The sequence below is a fragment of the Vanellus vanellus genome (assembly GCF_965231255.1).
Source record: "Vanellus vanellus genome assembly, chromosome: 15".
Taxonomy (NCBI): Eukaryota; Metazoa; Chordata; class Aves; order Charadriiformes; family Charadriidae; genus Vanellus; species Vanellus vanellus.
Window position 1 is genome coordinate 16,456,206 of NC_138920.1, and position 13,256 is coordinate 16,469,461.

A 13,256-nucleotide genomic window follows, 5' to 3' on the forward strand; every position below is an offset into this window, starting at 1 on the left:
TTTCATATTTAAGACAGCAGCTTTTGCAAGAGGGCTGGTTCCTGCGAGAACCACGAAAGAGAAACAAAGAAGATGATGTGAGACAATGAGCAAATGCCCAGCAGCCGCAGGTGAAGACCTGGACACGCTTAAGAGCTTGTTTTGTTTCCCGTGGGGTTCAAATACCGCAGCAACCCGACTGTATGGAGTCGGGACTGGTCTCTGTTGGTCCACTCTCTATCTTCTTAGTTTAAAGAAACAGCCTCGGCTTGTTCAGGCACAACATTTTGTGTGTATTGTTCAATTCTTGGATTTAAAAGAGTCTGTCTGTGCTAGAAAATCAAAGCAGTGTTCTGATGAGTTAGTTTATCTATTGTTATATATAACTTCTTGCAATATGTTCAGTTTCTTATCCGCAAAGTGTCTTCCCCCCAGCAGCATCTAAAGACCTGGCGGTGTGTGTGTCCTTACGAGTGACACCACAGAGGGACTGTCGGTGGGTCGCGGAGGGACGGGGAGAAGGTCGGGGTATCGCGGAGCTGCTTCTTTCCCCCTTAAGTGAGCAGGCAAAGCCTTTCCCCAAATCCAGCCCTTCTGGGGAAAGTGGAAGCAGATTTTCCCTGTCCAAATTTAATGAGAACCAGCAGCGGGAGAGTAAAGTGGATTTGGTGGAGGTTTTTTGGTGTTTTGTTAATTAGTAATCGAGCTTTTCCTGCAGATAAACCGATCTATCGGTTAATGGAGTTTAACGTCCTAAAACAACCAGCGAGCGCGACCGGGGCAGCGCAGCCCCGCGGGTACAATGGGCGCATTGTTTCCCTGCGGATCCCGCCCCCCCCCCCTTTTATTTGGGAAGGGGGGGGGGGGGGAGAGAATCGCTTCACCCCACTTGGCTTCTCCCCCCATAAAGGCTGCGGCTGCCCGGGGTGGGGGGGTGCGGGGGGCGCGGAGGAGCCCCGGCGCTGAGCGAAAGGGTTAACGGCGGCGGGGCCGCGCAGGGGCGGGCGGCTCCTCCCCGCCGCGGCGGCAGAAGTAGCGCGGCGGCGGCGGCGCGGAGCGCAGTGCCGGGGCGGCGGGACGGGGACGGGGACGGGGACGGGGACGGGGACGGGGACGGGGACGGGGACGGTGGGGGGGAAGAGGAGAAGAAGAAGAAGACGACCAAGACCGCTGCCCGCCGCCGCTCGGGCAGTTCCCCGGTGAAGATGGCGAGGGCGGCGGAGCGGGGCGGTGCGCGGCCGGGGCGGCTTCTGCCGTGGCTGCCGGTGCTGGTGCTGGCGCTGCCCGCCGCCGCCCGCCCTCCCGCCTCCTTCCCCAGCGATGTGAACGGGCACAGCCTCCACCCGCCCTACTTCAACCTGGCCGAGGGCACCCGCATCTCCGCCACCGCCACCTGCGGCGAGGAGGCGGCGGGCGCCGGCAGCCGCCGCGCCGTGGAGGACCTCTACTGCAAACTGGTCGGGGGGCCGGTGGCGGGGGGGGACCCCAACCAGACCATCCAGGTATGGCCGGCGGGGGGGAGGATTTGGGGGAGGAGATGGGGGGGGGGGCAGACGGGCAGCTTGCGGAGCCTCGCCGGGGTGGCAAAGCCGCCTCCCGGTCGGGGAGGGGGGGTGGGGGGGTGTAGTAGAGGTCCGAGCCCCGCTTTGTGCTCCCCCGGCCATCCCTCCCTCGTCCCACCCGTGTTTTTCAGCCTCGGGGGTGGGGGGGGGGGGCGAGAAAAGGCTGAGCCGGGGTGGGGGGGTCGGAGCTGCGGCAGGAGAGCGGGCGGCAAGTGGCGGGCAGGGCCCCCCCCGACCCCCCGGTCCCCTCCCGGTCCCCCCACCTTTCCCACGCATCCGCGCTCTCGGCCGGAGCTTGTGCAGAGCGGGTGCGGGGCAGCGGTGGGGTGCTCGGGGGGGGGGGGCGGAGGGCAGGCGGGGCGGTCCCCGGGGCCCCCTCCCCTCCCCTGCCCGGCACCGGAGCCGGGAGCCGGGCTGAAGCCCCGCGGAGCGGCGGGGCGATGGGCCACACGTGCTCCTTCCCTTTGCCAGGAGCCGCACGCGTGAAACGCGGCTCGCTGGAGCTCCCGTGGCATTATTTTTAAAGTTCTTTACGTTTACAAAATCCCGGGCCAACCAGCTCCTAAATTAATCTGCCGGTCGGGGAAATATTATGATAAATGCGATAATATTTACCTTCGTGGGGCCGAACTCCGCCATTCCTTCTGTGTTCGGTGGGGCACTGGGATGAGCGGAGGAGAAAGTTAAGAGGGTGAATTTTACAAGCGAGTGTGAGGTGGCTCATCTCGGGGGTCCCATTTTAAGCGGACCAGAGGGAGCTTGCAGCCCGGAATGCACATGGTAAAAACTGCTGTGTGGTTTAACAGCTATGGCTCTCTTGAAAAGAGGAAAAAAAGGTTGTAAACGGGCTTGTAAAACGCTAGGTTTTGGTCGCAGGAACTCCAGACCCACTGCCCCCCTGAGGGCAGCCCGAGCTGGGAAGAGCAGCTCTGATTTGAAATGCTTTGGGGCCTGAAGCCTCCGGGCCCCCCCAGCGCTGCTCGCCGGGGTTTCTGCCTGGTGCTTGTGAGGTTCACGGCACCCGTTCACCTGTCCTAACGGAGCGATAGGGTTGTCCAGGTTGTACGTAACAGTGAGGGAAGGGATAACGGTGGCGTTCTCGGATGGAGCCTTTTGGTAGGGCTGGCTTTGTTAGAAGATGGTCTCTGAATCTCATTTTTCTCATTCTGGCCACATTCTCCCAAGTTAGTGCTGTACTCGGAATTTTCTGGCTATTGTGTGGTTATGATGTGGAATTTTGCTCTGTATGGAGCAGAAATTATTGAAGATGTTACAGGATGACAAAAAGCTGACATCTCCTCCTCTGAGTTTTGCCACCTTTTAAAGTGATCTGTTTCACGTTGCTGCTCTGTAAGATAACGTAACTTGAAGTTTTGCTGTAAGTACTAGTGGCAGGAGACTTATAGGGACCTCAGTGTAGTAGTTGTGCCTACAGTGAGGCAAAGGTAAACAAATAGCCGCTGCTATGTGCGCTTGCACACAAACGTGAATGATCTGCCAAGCAAAACTGGGAGGATAAGGCCACTCGGAAAAGCTGGTGAGTGTGGGAATGCATTTATGGCTCCACATCTTTTCACCTGTGCTCAGGCCACGCTGCTGGCTTAGCATGACAGACTGCGCTCAGGACGCTGGTGACCAAAATAAACCCTTCAGGCTGTACCATCTTTGGGGGCAGTTTTAACTCATCCCTCAAGCACAGCCCTTTCCTGGCACCGCAGGGTGTGCACATCCTCCCGGCTTCCCCCCGCTGCCGAAGAGGGCTCCTCAGCCGCGGATTTCTGCAGCGACCCCCTCCTGTCCCCTCTGCAGCTCTGGCACAGGGTCGCTTTGATCTGAGCACCGCTTCCCAGGCCAGTGGTCTTCGGTCAGTCTGAGAGCTTTAGAAAAGTCCTTTTGTAGTGGCTCCTTTCCATGACCACAGGCAGCACCTAAAAGGGAGGGGAGGAAAGAGGAGGCATCAGAGCAGAGGTCAGAGTTCCCAATTCATCCCCTTTAGGGGTTTCGGCACCACCCGGTGACTAAAGCAATGAGGGAGGTAGGAGGGAAGTGTTCAATTTGAGCAGACTGAAAGGACAATAATGAACTCCACATGCATGCCCTCGCTGCCCGCGTGTCCCACCGGACGGGTCCCGTCCCTTCTCCGTTCACCTGCTCAGGGCTGCTCATGCACTGTGCGGCTGTGGCGTAAAGGGGGTTTTGGTCAGGAATTCTGGAAGAATGCCTCTTGGGACCCTCCAAGAGATTTCCACATGCTGTGGTGGTGAAGGGATGTTTGCCTGACTAAAGACTTCATGTAAACGTTAATACAATCATCTAGTCAATGAGTTCAGCCAGTTCTCTGTTCTCTGCTTGTTTTCATTTGACATCGTAGAAGACTCTCAGGAAAGGAAGTCCATTGACTTTAAAACGTGATAGTCTTAAAGTGTCAATAATCGTTAAGCTTTCTGAAGTAACGCTGTCCTAAAGACACTTGCAAGGATTTTGGCACAGCTTGTGGGAAGGCTCTAAACCTTTTCAAGGAGTTTCCTTTGCTTTATTCAGGGCTCTTTGGCAGAAGACAGCATTTCTAACTGGGGGGGGGACTTTCCAGTCTGCAGGGGTGTGATGCACAGTGATGCTGAGGTGTGCTGAAAGGGCTGTGCAGTGGGGGTTTGCTTCCCTTGTCCCGCTCACTAATCAGCATGGGCAATCCACTTTAATGATAATGCCTTGAAGATAAGGCAAAAGAGAGCTTATAGGTTTATTTTTCTGATCAAGCCTTACTGAAGAGGCTTGTAGCTATCTGTCTTCCAAGACAGAGACAGCCCCACAAAGGCATAGCCCTGTGCTCGTGTTCCCCATCCCACCCAGCTGCCCGGGGGCCGTTCCGGAGCCCTGCCAAAGCCGGGGGGGATCGCACACTGCTCTGGGAGTGAGGCAGGGCTGTGGACAATTGCTTTTTTCAGGAGATTAGTTGTATCACACACAATAAGGGAAGTCACTAGCGTTAATTGAAGCAACTATAGACCTTAGAATTTAAAAATATGCAACAAACCTCACTGATTTCAATTTCTGTGCTGCTTGTGCGTTGTTTGCACGTTGAATTGCCGCGCTGAGCTACACTGGCCTGAGCAGCATTGGCACTTACTGGGATGTCTTGTCCTCTCGCTCTTCCAGGTGTTGGTAACAGAGGAGGTCTGAAGCTGTTTCGCACCTGAATGTGTCTCAATTAAGTGGCATTCTCTTTTGATGTCCTGCAGTTGTCTGTGCCCATCTGGCCCAGTGCTGCTTTATCCTGTGGTGCGTCTCCTGTGCGTGGTGCTGGGCGGCAGGGGGACGTGGCAGGGGGACGTGGCTCAGCCCCGGGCTCTCTGCGGTTTGGGTGACTGTTGGTGTTGTACCTCTCGGTGCACATCTCTTCTGTGTTCACATATCCGATAGCAATGGACTCCAGTGGTTTAACGGCAGCTGAAGACATGTAGGTTTTGGAACGTGATGCTGTTGCCCACGGAAGAGACACCCGGTGAGGTAGCACCCACGGGACTCTGTGAGCAGTGACTGGGTCTGCCAGGACAGCCCCACTAACAGCTTGCAAACATGCATTTTCCTCGGCTGAAATACTGCTTTTTGCCCCTCGTTTCCTGCCCTTCTTACCTCATCCCCAACACCCAGGCTGGGTCGTGCTCCCTGTGGATTTCTGATAAATTAGGTGAGGAGAGCTGAGGTTGGTCGCGGTGGGGGCCGATAAACCAGGACAGAGCCATCTGCCGCTCTCCCCAGGGCAGGCGGTACCGGCGGGGTGCCAGGCTCCTCTTTATGCGCAGGGGAAACTTCAAAGTTCCCATTGATGTGAGCGGGAACAGGATCAGGCCCTGCAGGTCCCTGGCAGCTGCCCTCCGTTCAAACCTCCTCCTTATCTCTCTCCCTTTGCGGTTTGCCCCGAGAGCGGCAGTTTTATGTTCTCTAAGCTGCCTCGCAACTCCGTGCATTGCTGAAGTTCTTTCTTTGGTGTACCTGGGGGATGTCCTCCATGCCTCTCCTGCTCTGGCAGCCTGCTGTCTCCGCTAAGCCTGTGCCTCACAATTGCTTTTTAATTAAAATCCCCTGCCGATGTCAGAACTTCTCTCTTCCCCGTAGAGACCCGGTGCGCTGTGCTGGAGCCTGAGTTGCTCTAAAATAGCAAAAGCTGGGAATGATTCTCATCAGGTTTGGGTTTGGGTCTGGCTCTAATGAAACAACTAATGAGCAACGGGTGCATCGGAGGGGCTGATTGCACTTTTAACAACAAACTTAGTTCAGCTGTTGGTGTGTTACGAGCCCAGTGGCAGCGCACACACTGATCCTAATTTTTAGTCTGAACTTGAGTTGACTGTTGCCTGTCAATGTGAACTCTGAGCTCAAAATGGTTTTCGCATCTGTGGCAAGAATTTAAAGTATGAAAGCACTTTTTTTTTTTTTTTTTGCTAGTTATCCCCATTTGTAACCTTGTCTCGCTTCTCCCCCCCCCACCCCCCGGCCTCAGTGTTGGGTATTGTGCGGCAGAAATTTCCACACAACCTGTTGCACCGGTTCCCGTTAAAGGTTTGAGCTGAAGAGTTGGGTCAGTTTTATCTGGTCTGCTCTCCCTCCTCTCGGTGCGCGTTCAAACGGGCCTCGTCCTGACCCCTCTGGTCAGCGGGAGCTCCCTGAGTGGCCATCGGGCTTACCTGGGCGGTTTCAGCTGCCCTTTTCTTTGGCCCTGTGCTTGCCCGTCTGCTATTTTCATATCTCCTGAGCAGTTAATTAAACGGTGTTCTTGTTCAGGACAATTTGCGTTGCGTAATTGCCTGCGAATAAACGTAGCACATGGCTGTGGGGAAGCATGCTGCGAAATCTCAGTTTCCTTTGCCTTGGGATTCCTCCAGAGGTTGGGGCATCTGGAAAATCGCAGGCTCTGCGGTGGCTCTGTCTTGCCTCAGCCCTCGTAGGGATACGGATGGAGTGAGCAGGGAGGAGACTGCCTGTCTTGAGATCGTGTACCTGGTACAATATTAAAGCTGGCTGCAGCGGGGGCAGGCGAAGGGCAGTTTGTTTGCCTGGGGATAACGGCGCCTTTAAAAGGCAAGCTGCCCGTAACCGTAACTGCCTGTAGAGTTCCCTTCTAGGCTCTTGGTAGCAGCAATTCAAGTGACAGAAGGGTGGCTCCACAAAAGAAATAACTTGCTAATTTTCAGGGCTATTGGCAGGTTTCCTTAAGAGCGGGTCAGATTCATTTGTGCATTAAATGGGAAAGAAAGAATTGCCCCTAACGGCTCAGGTCTTTGTCTGATCCTGCTCAGGAGGTGCTGTTGGAGTTGCAGAGCTGTTTTCTCTGGCAGCGCGTCCGTGGAGCTGCCAAAGCCGCCCGCCCCACAAAAGCAAGGCAGACAAGTGATTGCAGCTAGGTCCCCGGCCAGCTGACAGCGGGGACCGTCCCCTTCTGGCCTTGCATTGCAGCATCGCCACGGAAAGGAGCTCGGCTGCTGGGCTATTCAGCTTGAAAATGTAGCTGAAAGGACTGTACTCGTGAAATGAATAGGTTGACAAGAAACAGATTGCAGGGAGTTGGGCAGAAGAACTGCCCGTCTGGGTCCGTAGGAAGGGCTGAATGGTGCGGGTCAGGATGCCGGGGTGGCAGCGGGGCTGTGAGTGGCAGCCTCGGCACAGGAGCTGGTGGCCCTGGAGCTTGAGCCGCCGCTCGCTATGGCAGTGCGGCTTCTCCCCTGCCTGCTCGCTGCAGCTGGCAACCGGTTCTTCGTGTCTGGGTCCCTCTGCCCATGCTCGGGGCTTATCTGAAGTACAGAAGGGATGCTGCTTAGAGCAGCCCAAATCCTACACTGGGTGGTGGTTGTGGGGTTTTTGAGCTTTTTCTTGTTCTTTTCCTTGTGTGTGCTCTAAATTGATGCAAACAAAGATTTTATATATTGATTTGTATCAGCAGGCTTACACTCTCTAGTTTCTGAATTGCCGTGATACCTGTCTGCTTTGTGCCACGTTTTTTTCTGGCTACAGTTAAATGCTGTTTTTGTACTTCCCAACAGGGTCAGTACTGCGACATCTGCTCCTCCGCAAACAGCAACAAGGCCCACCCCATAACCAATGCCATTGACGGGACAGAGCGCTGGTGGCAGAGCCCCCCTCTCTCCCGGGGGCTGGAGTTCAACCAGGTCAACGTCACTTTGGACCTTGGACAGGTAACCCAAATGCTTCTTGGTTATGTTGTAGACCATGCTGGCGAGGACCTGCCCCTCTGCTTCTGAAGTCCTTCAGTGGTCCCTGCTGGCTGGGTGAGACAAAGCCCGCTCATTTAATGACAGGGTGGAGGGCTCTGGCTGAAATATGGAAGGGGAAACGTCTGTTTGTAATATTAATTAGAGTCTGTGCTATTTGCTGTTACTATTTAGCTTCTCCCTTAAAGTTGAGTCACTCAGAAACCTGCCGCACTATGCAGGTGCCATTCCCCTAGAGAGGGTACCAACCTTCCAAAGGGGGGTGGTTAGCAAGGCTTCACCCCAGAACACAAAATACAGCCCTGAGGAATTTCAGGTTGTGCTGTAAAACCTTAACTAGTGTGTTTAAAACTCTAAAACCAGCAAGTCCCTGCTGAAGATCTTCCTATAAAAGACCAAGAATGACAATGGCTGTTTGGTCTCTAATGCTGGCAAGTCAAAGGGAATTAACATTGTAATAGCTCTGCCCGACAGCCCCCACCGCCCCCTCTGCCGCTCCCATTCATCTGCGAAACCCTCCCTCTGGAAATGGGTTATTCTCTTAGACTTCCCCCAGCTTAGAGGAAAGCGGCAGCGAAGGTGCCCTGGCTGCAGCTGCAGAGGCAGGGAGGCACTACAGGGCAGAGACCCGAAGGGCTGCGGGATGCGGCTCCGCTTTCTGGTACGGGGCCGCTGCTCCGGCTGTTGGATGGGGCAACTCCTCAGTCTTGATCCGGGGGCAGGGGGTACGTGAGACACCCCTTCCTCTGCCGCCCCTCCTCCCTGGGAGCAGCCCTCAGCCCTTGCAATTCAGGATTGGGGCATTTGCTCTGTATTCTGTGGCAGTTTAGCAGTTAAGTAGTGAAGTGTCCCCATGAACAGGCAGGGAAGGGCTTTCGCCTCCTCTGCTGCACTTCCCCGACCTCTGCTGCCAGCCCTGCAGCACCGAAGGCCGAGTTCGGGTCCTCCTTGGCTGGAAGGCTGCGAGACGGGGTGGTCGTGCAGCTGAGGACAGCTCGCCTCTCCCGTAGGAACGTGGCTGCTGTGGGTGCTCGGGCAGCCGTGCAGGGGCTGAGTGCACCCCCCTTCATTCGGGAGTTTCCACCGACTGCGGTGATTTCGAGCCTCGTCGGGGCACCGAAGCTTTGCACTGACCTTGCAGGTGGCTTTGGTGGAGTAAAGGCTCATTTGTCACCGCTGTCTGTAAGGCATCTGACTCCGCATCTACAGCTATAGATATCTGGGATGTATTCATGATGATACCCTTCTGTTAGATGCCTCAACCCCACACTTTAGTCCCCAGGATTGTCTCTGCTCTGCTCTCTGCGCTGCTGTAGCACTTGCTTGGAGCCTCTCAAGCACCCGCCGCACACTTGTTCTCTCCCGTGAGTACTGGCCATCTAAAGCTGTGCTACACACAGCACCAGCAAAATATCTCCTAACGCCCGGGGCACATCGTGTATCGCAGAATAGCTGTGTGGGCAGAGCCTCCCGGGGCTGCACACAGTGTGCCGATCCCGTTAGCCAACGTAGGTGGCATCTGCTGTGTCGTTAGAAACCTCCCAGCTGGCAGCGGTGTGCTCGCGCTCCCTCCTCCCACCACGGGCCAGCCTGCGCCGCCGCTTTCTGACCGCTTCCCGGGAAACGGATTTTCAAAGACCAACTTTCCTTAAGAGCTTCTCCTCCTCCTCCTCCTCCTCCTCTTTGGCATCCTCCGTGGCAACTTTCTGGCTACGGGCCGGAGCTAGCCCCGCGGTGCTGTGTGCTTGCAAGCTGCTGCGTTTGGCTCACCTGGGGATTCGCAGCCTTCAGAGCCGCAGCGCTGGCAGCCGGAGCCTGGAATAATTTGGGATGGGGGGGCTGCAGCACCGCTAAAACTGGGCGGGTGTAAGTTTACCTTCTCTCTCCTGAGCCCCCGTACTTGCCCTCGGTACCCCATGGGTGGGACTGCACCATCCCCTCTGCGAGGTCGGTGGCAGAACTTGCCCGCGCGGCGCTGGCTGCGGTTGTTCCCTGTGGTGGGGAGCTTCTCCGGGCTTCCCCGTCCTCTGCTGCCCTCCCGCCGTCGCAAAGGAAGCGGTTGCCCCATTGGTCTCAACAGGAGCACAGCCCTAAAGCTTCAGCCCATTTCTAGTGGCTTCCTCTTTATACGTGCCCTTATTGTCCGTAATTGCTATGATAACCTGTTTATGCTCCTGGTGAGAGTCAGTTCTTTGCTTTTCCCTCCTTTGTTTTGGTAGGTCGGGCAATAGAAATGAGATGAAATGTTACAGAATCGCGAATTTCCTCCTTTTGAAATTGAGGCAGGTTGAAAGGATGGAAGATAAAAAGAGGAGTTCTTGGGACCCAGCGGGGCCTGCGGGGCGAGTGCCGGATGGGGCGGGCGTACCTGGCAGCCAGGCTCTGCAAATTCCTGGGATACCTGTGAAACAGGTAACACCCTCGCAGGCATGTCTGAGAGCGGCGCTGGTCTTGGCTGGCAAACACGGGCTCTCCTTGCTCCATGTAACCCACTGGGGAGCTCTTGGACTAATTAAGATTTAATTTAAGGGACTGACGGCCACTAAAAGCGTTTGTCCCTTTGGGGGATCATGAGCACCTGGAGCGTGGCGCTTTGGCACGGCAGGAGCTGGCACAGGAGGTCATGGTGTCAGCCCTCTCCCTCCGCTGCTGCGCTTCCCCGCTGTCTTTGTCCCTCTGGAGCCGTAAGTGCTCAATAATCAGCTGGAATCGGGTTTCTCGGGCATTTGGCAAGGCTGTGGCAAGCGGGAGAGGGGCAGTTAATTAAGCAGCTTGTTGGTCTTTGCTGTCGCTGGCTGGGAGCTTGCTCTCCTCACAGGGATGTTAAAATCTTATGGGAAGGAGAGAGGGAGGAATATTCACAGCCAGCAAGTAAGCTAAAGAGCGGCTCAGGCTGCCCACCCGGTTGGTGTGGGGATGTTAAACACTCGCATCATGTCATCTTAGCGCCAGCAGTGGCCTAATCTTAACGGCTTCATCAGCAAGGCGGATCAGAGCTCCCACCGCAGCGTGGGGAGAGACCGTGTCTGGTTATCTGCTGGGGGGGTTGGATCTGGATTGCTCCCCATGGTGCTGTGGCTGTTCCTCCTCCCCAAGGAGGCGGGAAGTTTTCTTTTTAGAATTGGGGGGAGGGGGGGGAGCTGGAAGAGGAGGAAAAGTCGCTTGAGGGTTCCCATGTCAGACCTGGGTCTGAGCAGCAGGAATGTGGCAAACAGCTCCAAGGAGGAAAGTTAAATGGATTTTAGGAGCTGCTGGAGAGTGGAGCACGAAGAGAGAATTATTATTATTTTTTTTTTCCCCTTGCTTTTAATCATGACCTTGTGCTTAGTGCTTTAGTATATTTAGGATGAGCGGCTGGGCCACTGCGTGGATTTGCCGCAAAATACAACGCGGCGACACCATTGATGAAGCACAGTTTGGGTTTTGCGGGGTGGGAGAGCTGAAGGGTGCTGCGTGCTGGGGGGACACTCTTGTGTGCTGTGGTACTGCTGGACGATCTGCCCTTGTCCCCAAAACTGGCCATCCTGCCTGGCTTGGAGGGCAAAGGCCCCTGTTGTGACAGAGGCCCCTAAACCTGCCCCACTGCTGCTTAGCTCCGAGCTCGTTCCTCTCCTGCCCGGAGCCTCCAGACCAGCTGGAAATGGGAAAGCGCCTCTGCTGGTAAGGGGCTGTGTGGGGAGCAGAGGGAGGGGAGACCATGACTCACTGCCACCATGGGAACTGTCCCCCGTGATCCTGCTGTGTCCCCGATGATCCTGCTGTGATTAAGTGCCACAGTGGGTGGAGGGGAGGAAAGGGTGTGATGGAAGATTCTTTTTTTTCTTTTTTTTTTTTTTTGTTTCCAAGAAGGTCGTTTGAGTCAGAGCTGACACAAATCAGGAGGTTTAAAGAAACATGAATAGCTGGCGCCCTGCCAGGGCCTGACATCTTCCTTGCATGAAGGTGAACCCAGGCCAGCCCTTCCCAGAGATGTTTATGGATAGTTGGTGCTTTATGATAAACTCTGGGGAGAGGAATGCTTGCAGTCATGCGAGAGCAGGAGCTTCGTGCCAGTGCTTGCTCGAGGTTAATTACTGCAGCGAGAAGGTGGCTGGATAGCATCCCCCATCTCCCCCCACCATCCCCAGGGTCTGCTGGCCCCAGTGACACTAGAGAACAGTAAAGTTTCACACTGAAGCTTTGCAGGGGGTTTTGATTTACACCCCAAAGGTATTTAATTCGACGGTGCCGCACGGAGAGCGCGCAGCCTGCCCTACACACCGGTCACCGGCGAGAAACGCCTACGTCCGTTCACCTCTGCCACCGAGGAGAGATGAGAAACCTCCTTTGGAGAGCTCCAGGCTGTTACTGCTTAAAATGCAGCTCCCTTTAGGGTTAAAAAGAAAGAAAAAAATAAAGTTGCATTCACTGGTAGCTCACGAAGGCAGAAAGGAAATGAAAAGGATTGTGAGCTGAGCTCCCAGTGCAGTCTGAAGGTGTGCTTTGTAGTCACCGTAAGATGTGTCGAGGCAAGGGAGCAGATCAATGGCTTACCGGGTGCCTTGAGAGGTACCTCTTGAGTTTTCTGGCCATTACAATGGGATCTGCCAAAGTTATTGTGTTTTTTTTTTCTGGCCTCTGTTGAACGGATTACCTTATGCTTGCCAGGCTGTGCTGGCCTGGTAAAGGTGTACCTTGGCACAATACGCAAGAGACGCTTGAGCCCTTGGCCAACAGGCCGCCGTTCTTCCAGTGTGAAACTCCTCTCAAAAGGAGGTGGGTGTGTTTTCCTGCGGTGGGTTTCCAGGGCATAAACCTCCTTCCTTTCCCCGTTGTGCTGCAAACGTGGCCCCTCGGAACCGGCTTCGCACAGCAGTTGGACATGCAGGGCACTTGCAGGTTCTGGGTACGTGGCTGAATGCCTGGCTTGCGTGAACAAGTCAGTCCTCTTTGCAGACCGATTTCTGGTTAATGAATGCTAAATTCCAACTCATCATTGGTAGATCTGGGCTGGGTTCTGTGGGTGAAAATGCCACCCGGCCTAATGCTAAAGGAACACCACTGAACAGAGCGTAGTACCCTGTGTGTCACGGTGCTCTGAAATCTTCTTTCACCTCAGGTTCTACCCTCCCATTTATTTTCATTTAATTGAAATAGCAATGGAAGCTGCTGGTGGAGATCTTCAGGAGCCCTCTTTGAAAGGCAGCTGGAAGGACAGCCTCGCAAACCGATGGGCTGAGGCTTACCTCCCTGTCCTCAGCAAAAGCCGTCAGTGCACAGATGAATCTGATGTTTATTCCCTGGCTTAATTAATTTTTTTAAAAAACCTTCTTTATGAGAAAACTCATGAAGTCCCAAGAGAAAGCTCATGGTTTTTCTTTAACGGAGCTGTTCTCCTAGTGGCCGCTTTCCCCAAGCGTGAGATGGGATATGAGTGATGGTCATCCAAGAAGAATTTTCAGCTGAAACCCTCTCGCTTCTTTCACCTTCTTCCTTTTGCACCTTTGTT

The 13,256-nt window shown here is 54.9% G+C and overlaps 1 protein-coding gene across 1 annotated transcript in view; it reads left to right on the forward strand.

Annotated features, from left to right (window-relative positions):
* Nucleotides 1-1,184: 1,184 nt before the first annotated feature.
* The window catches only part of LAMA5 (laminin subunit alpha 5), a gene marked incomplete at its 5' end in the record, with an annotated part of 97,916 nt that continues 85,844 nt past the window's right edge, over nt 1,185-13,256 (forward strand). Inside the window, 2 exons of the mRNA XM_082490917.1 lie at nt 1,185-1,481; nt 7,580-7,732. Of these exons, the coding sequence (XP_082347043.1) occupies nt 1,185-1,481; nt 7,580-7,732 (450 nt within the window). The remainder of the gene's footprint in view (nt 1,482-7,579; nt 7,733-13,256) is intronic.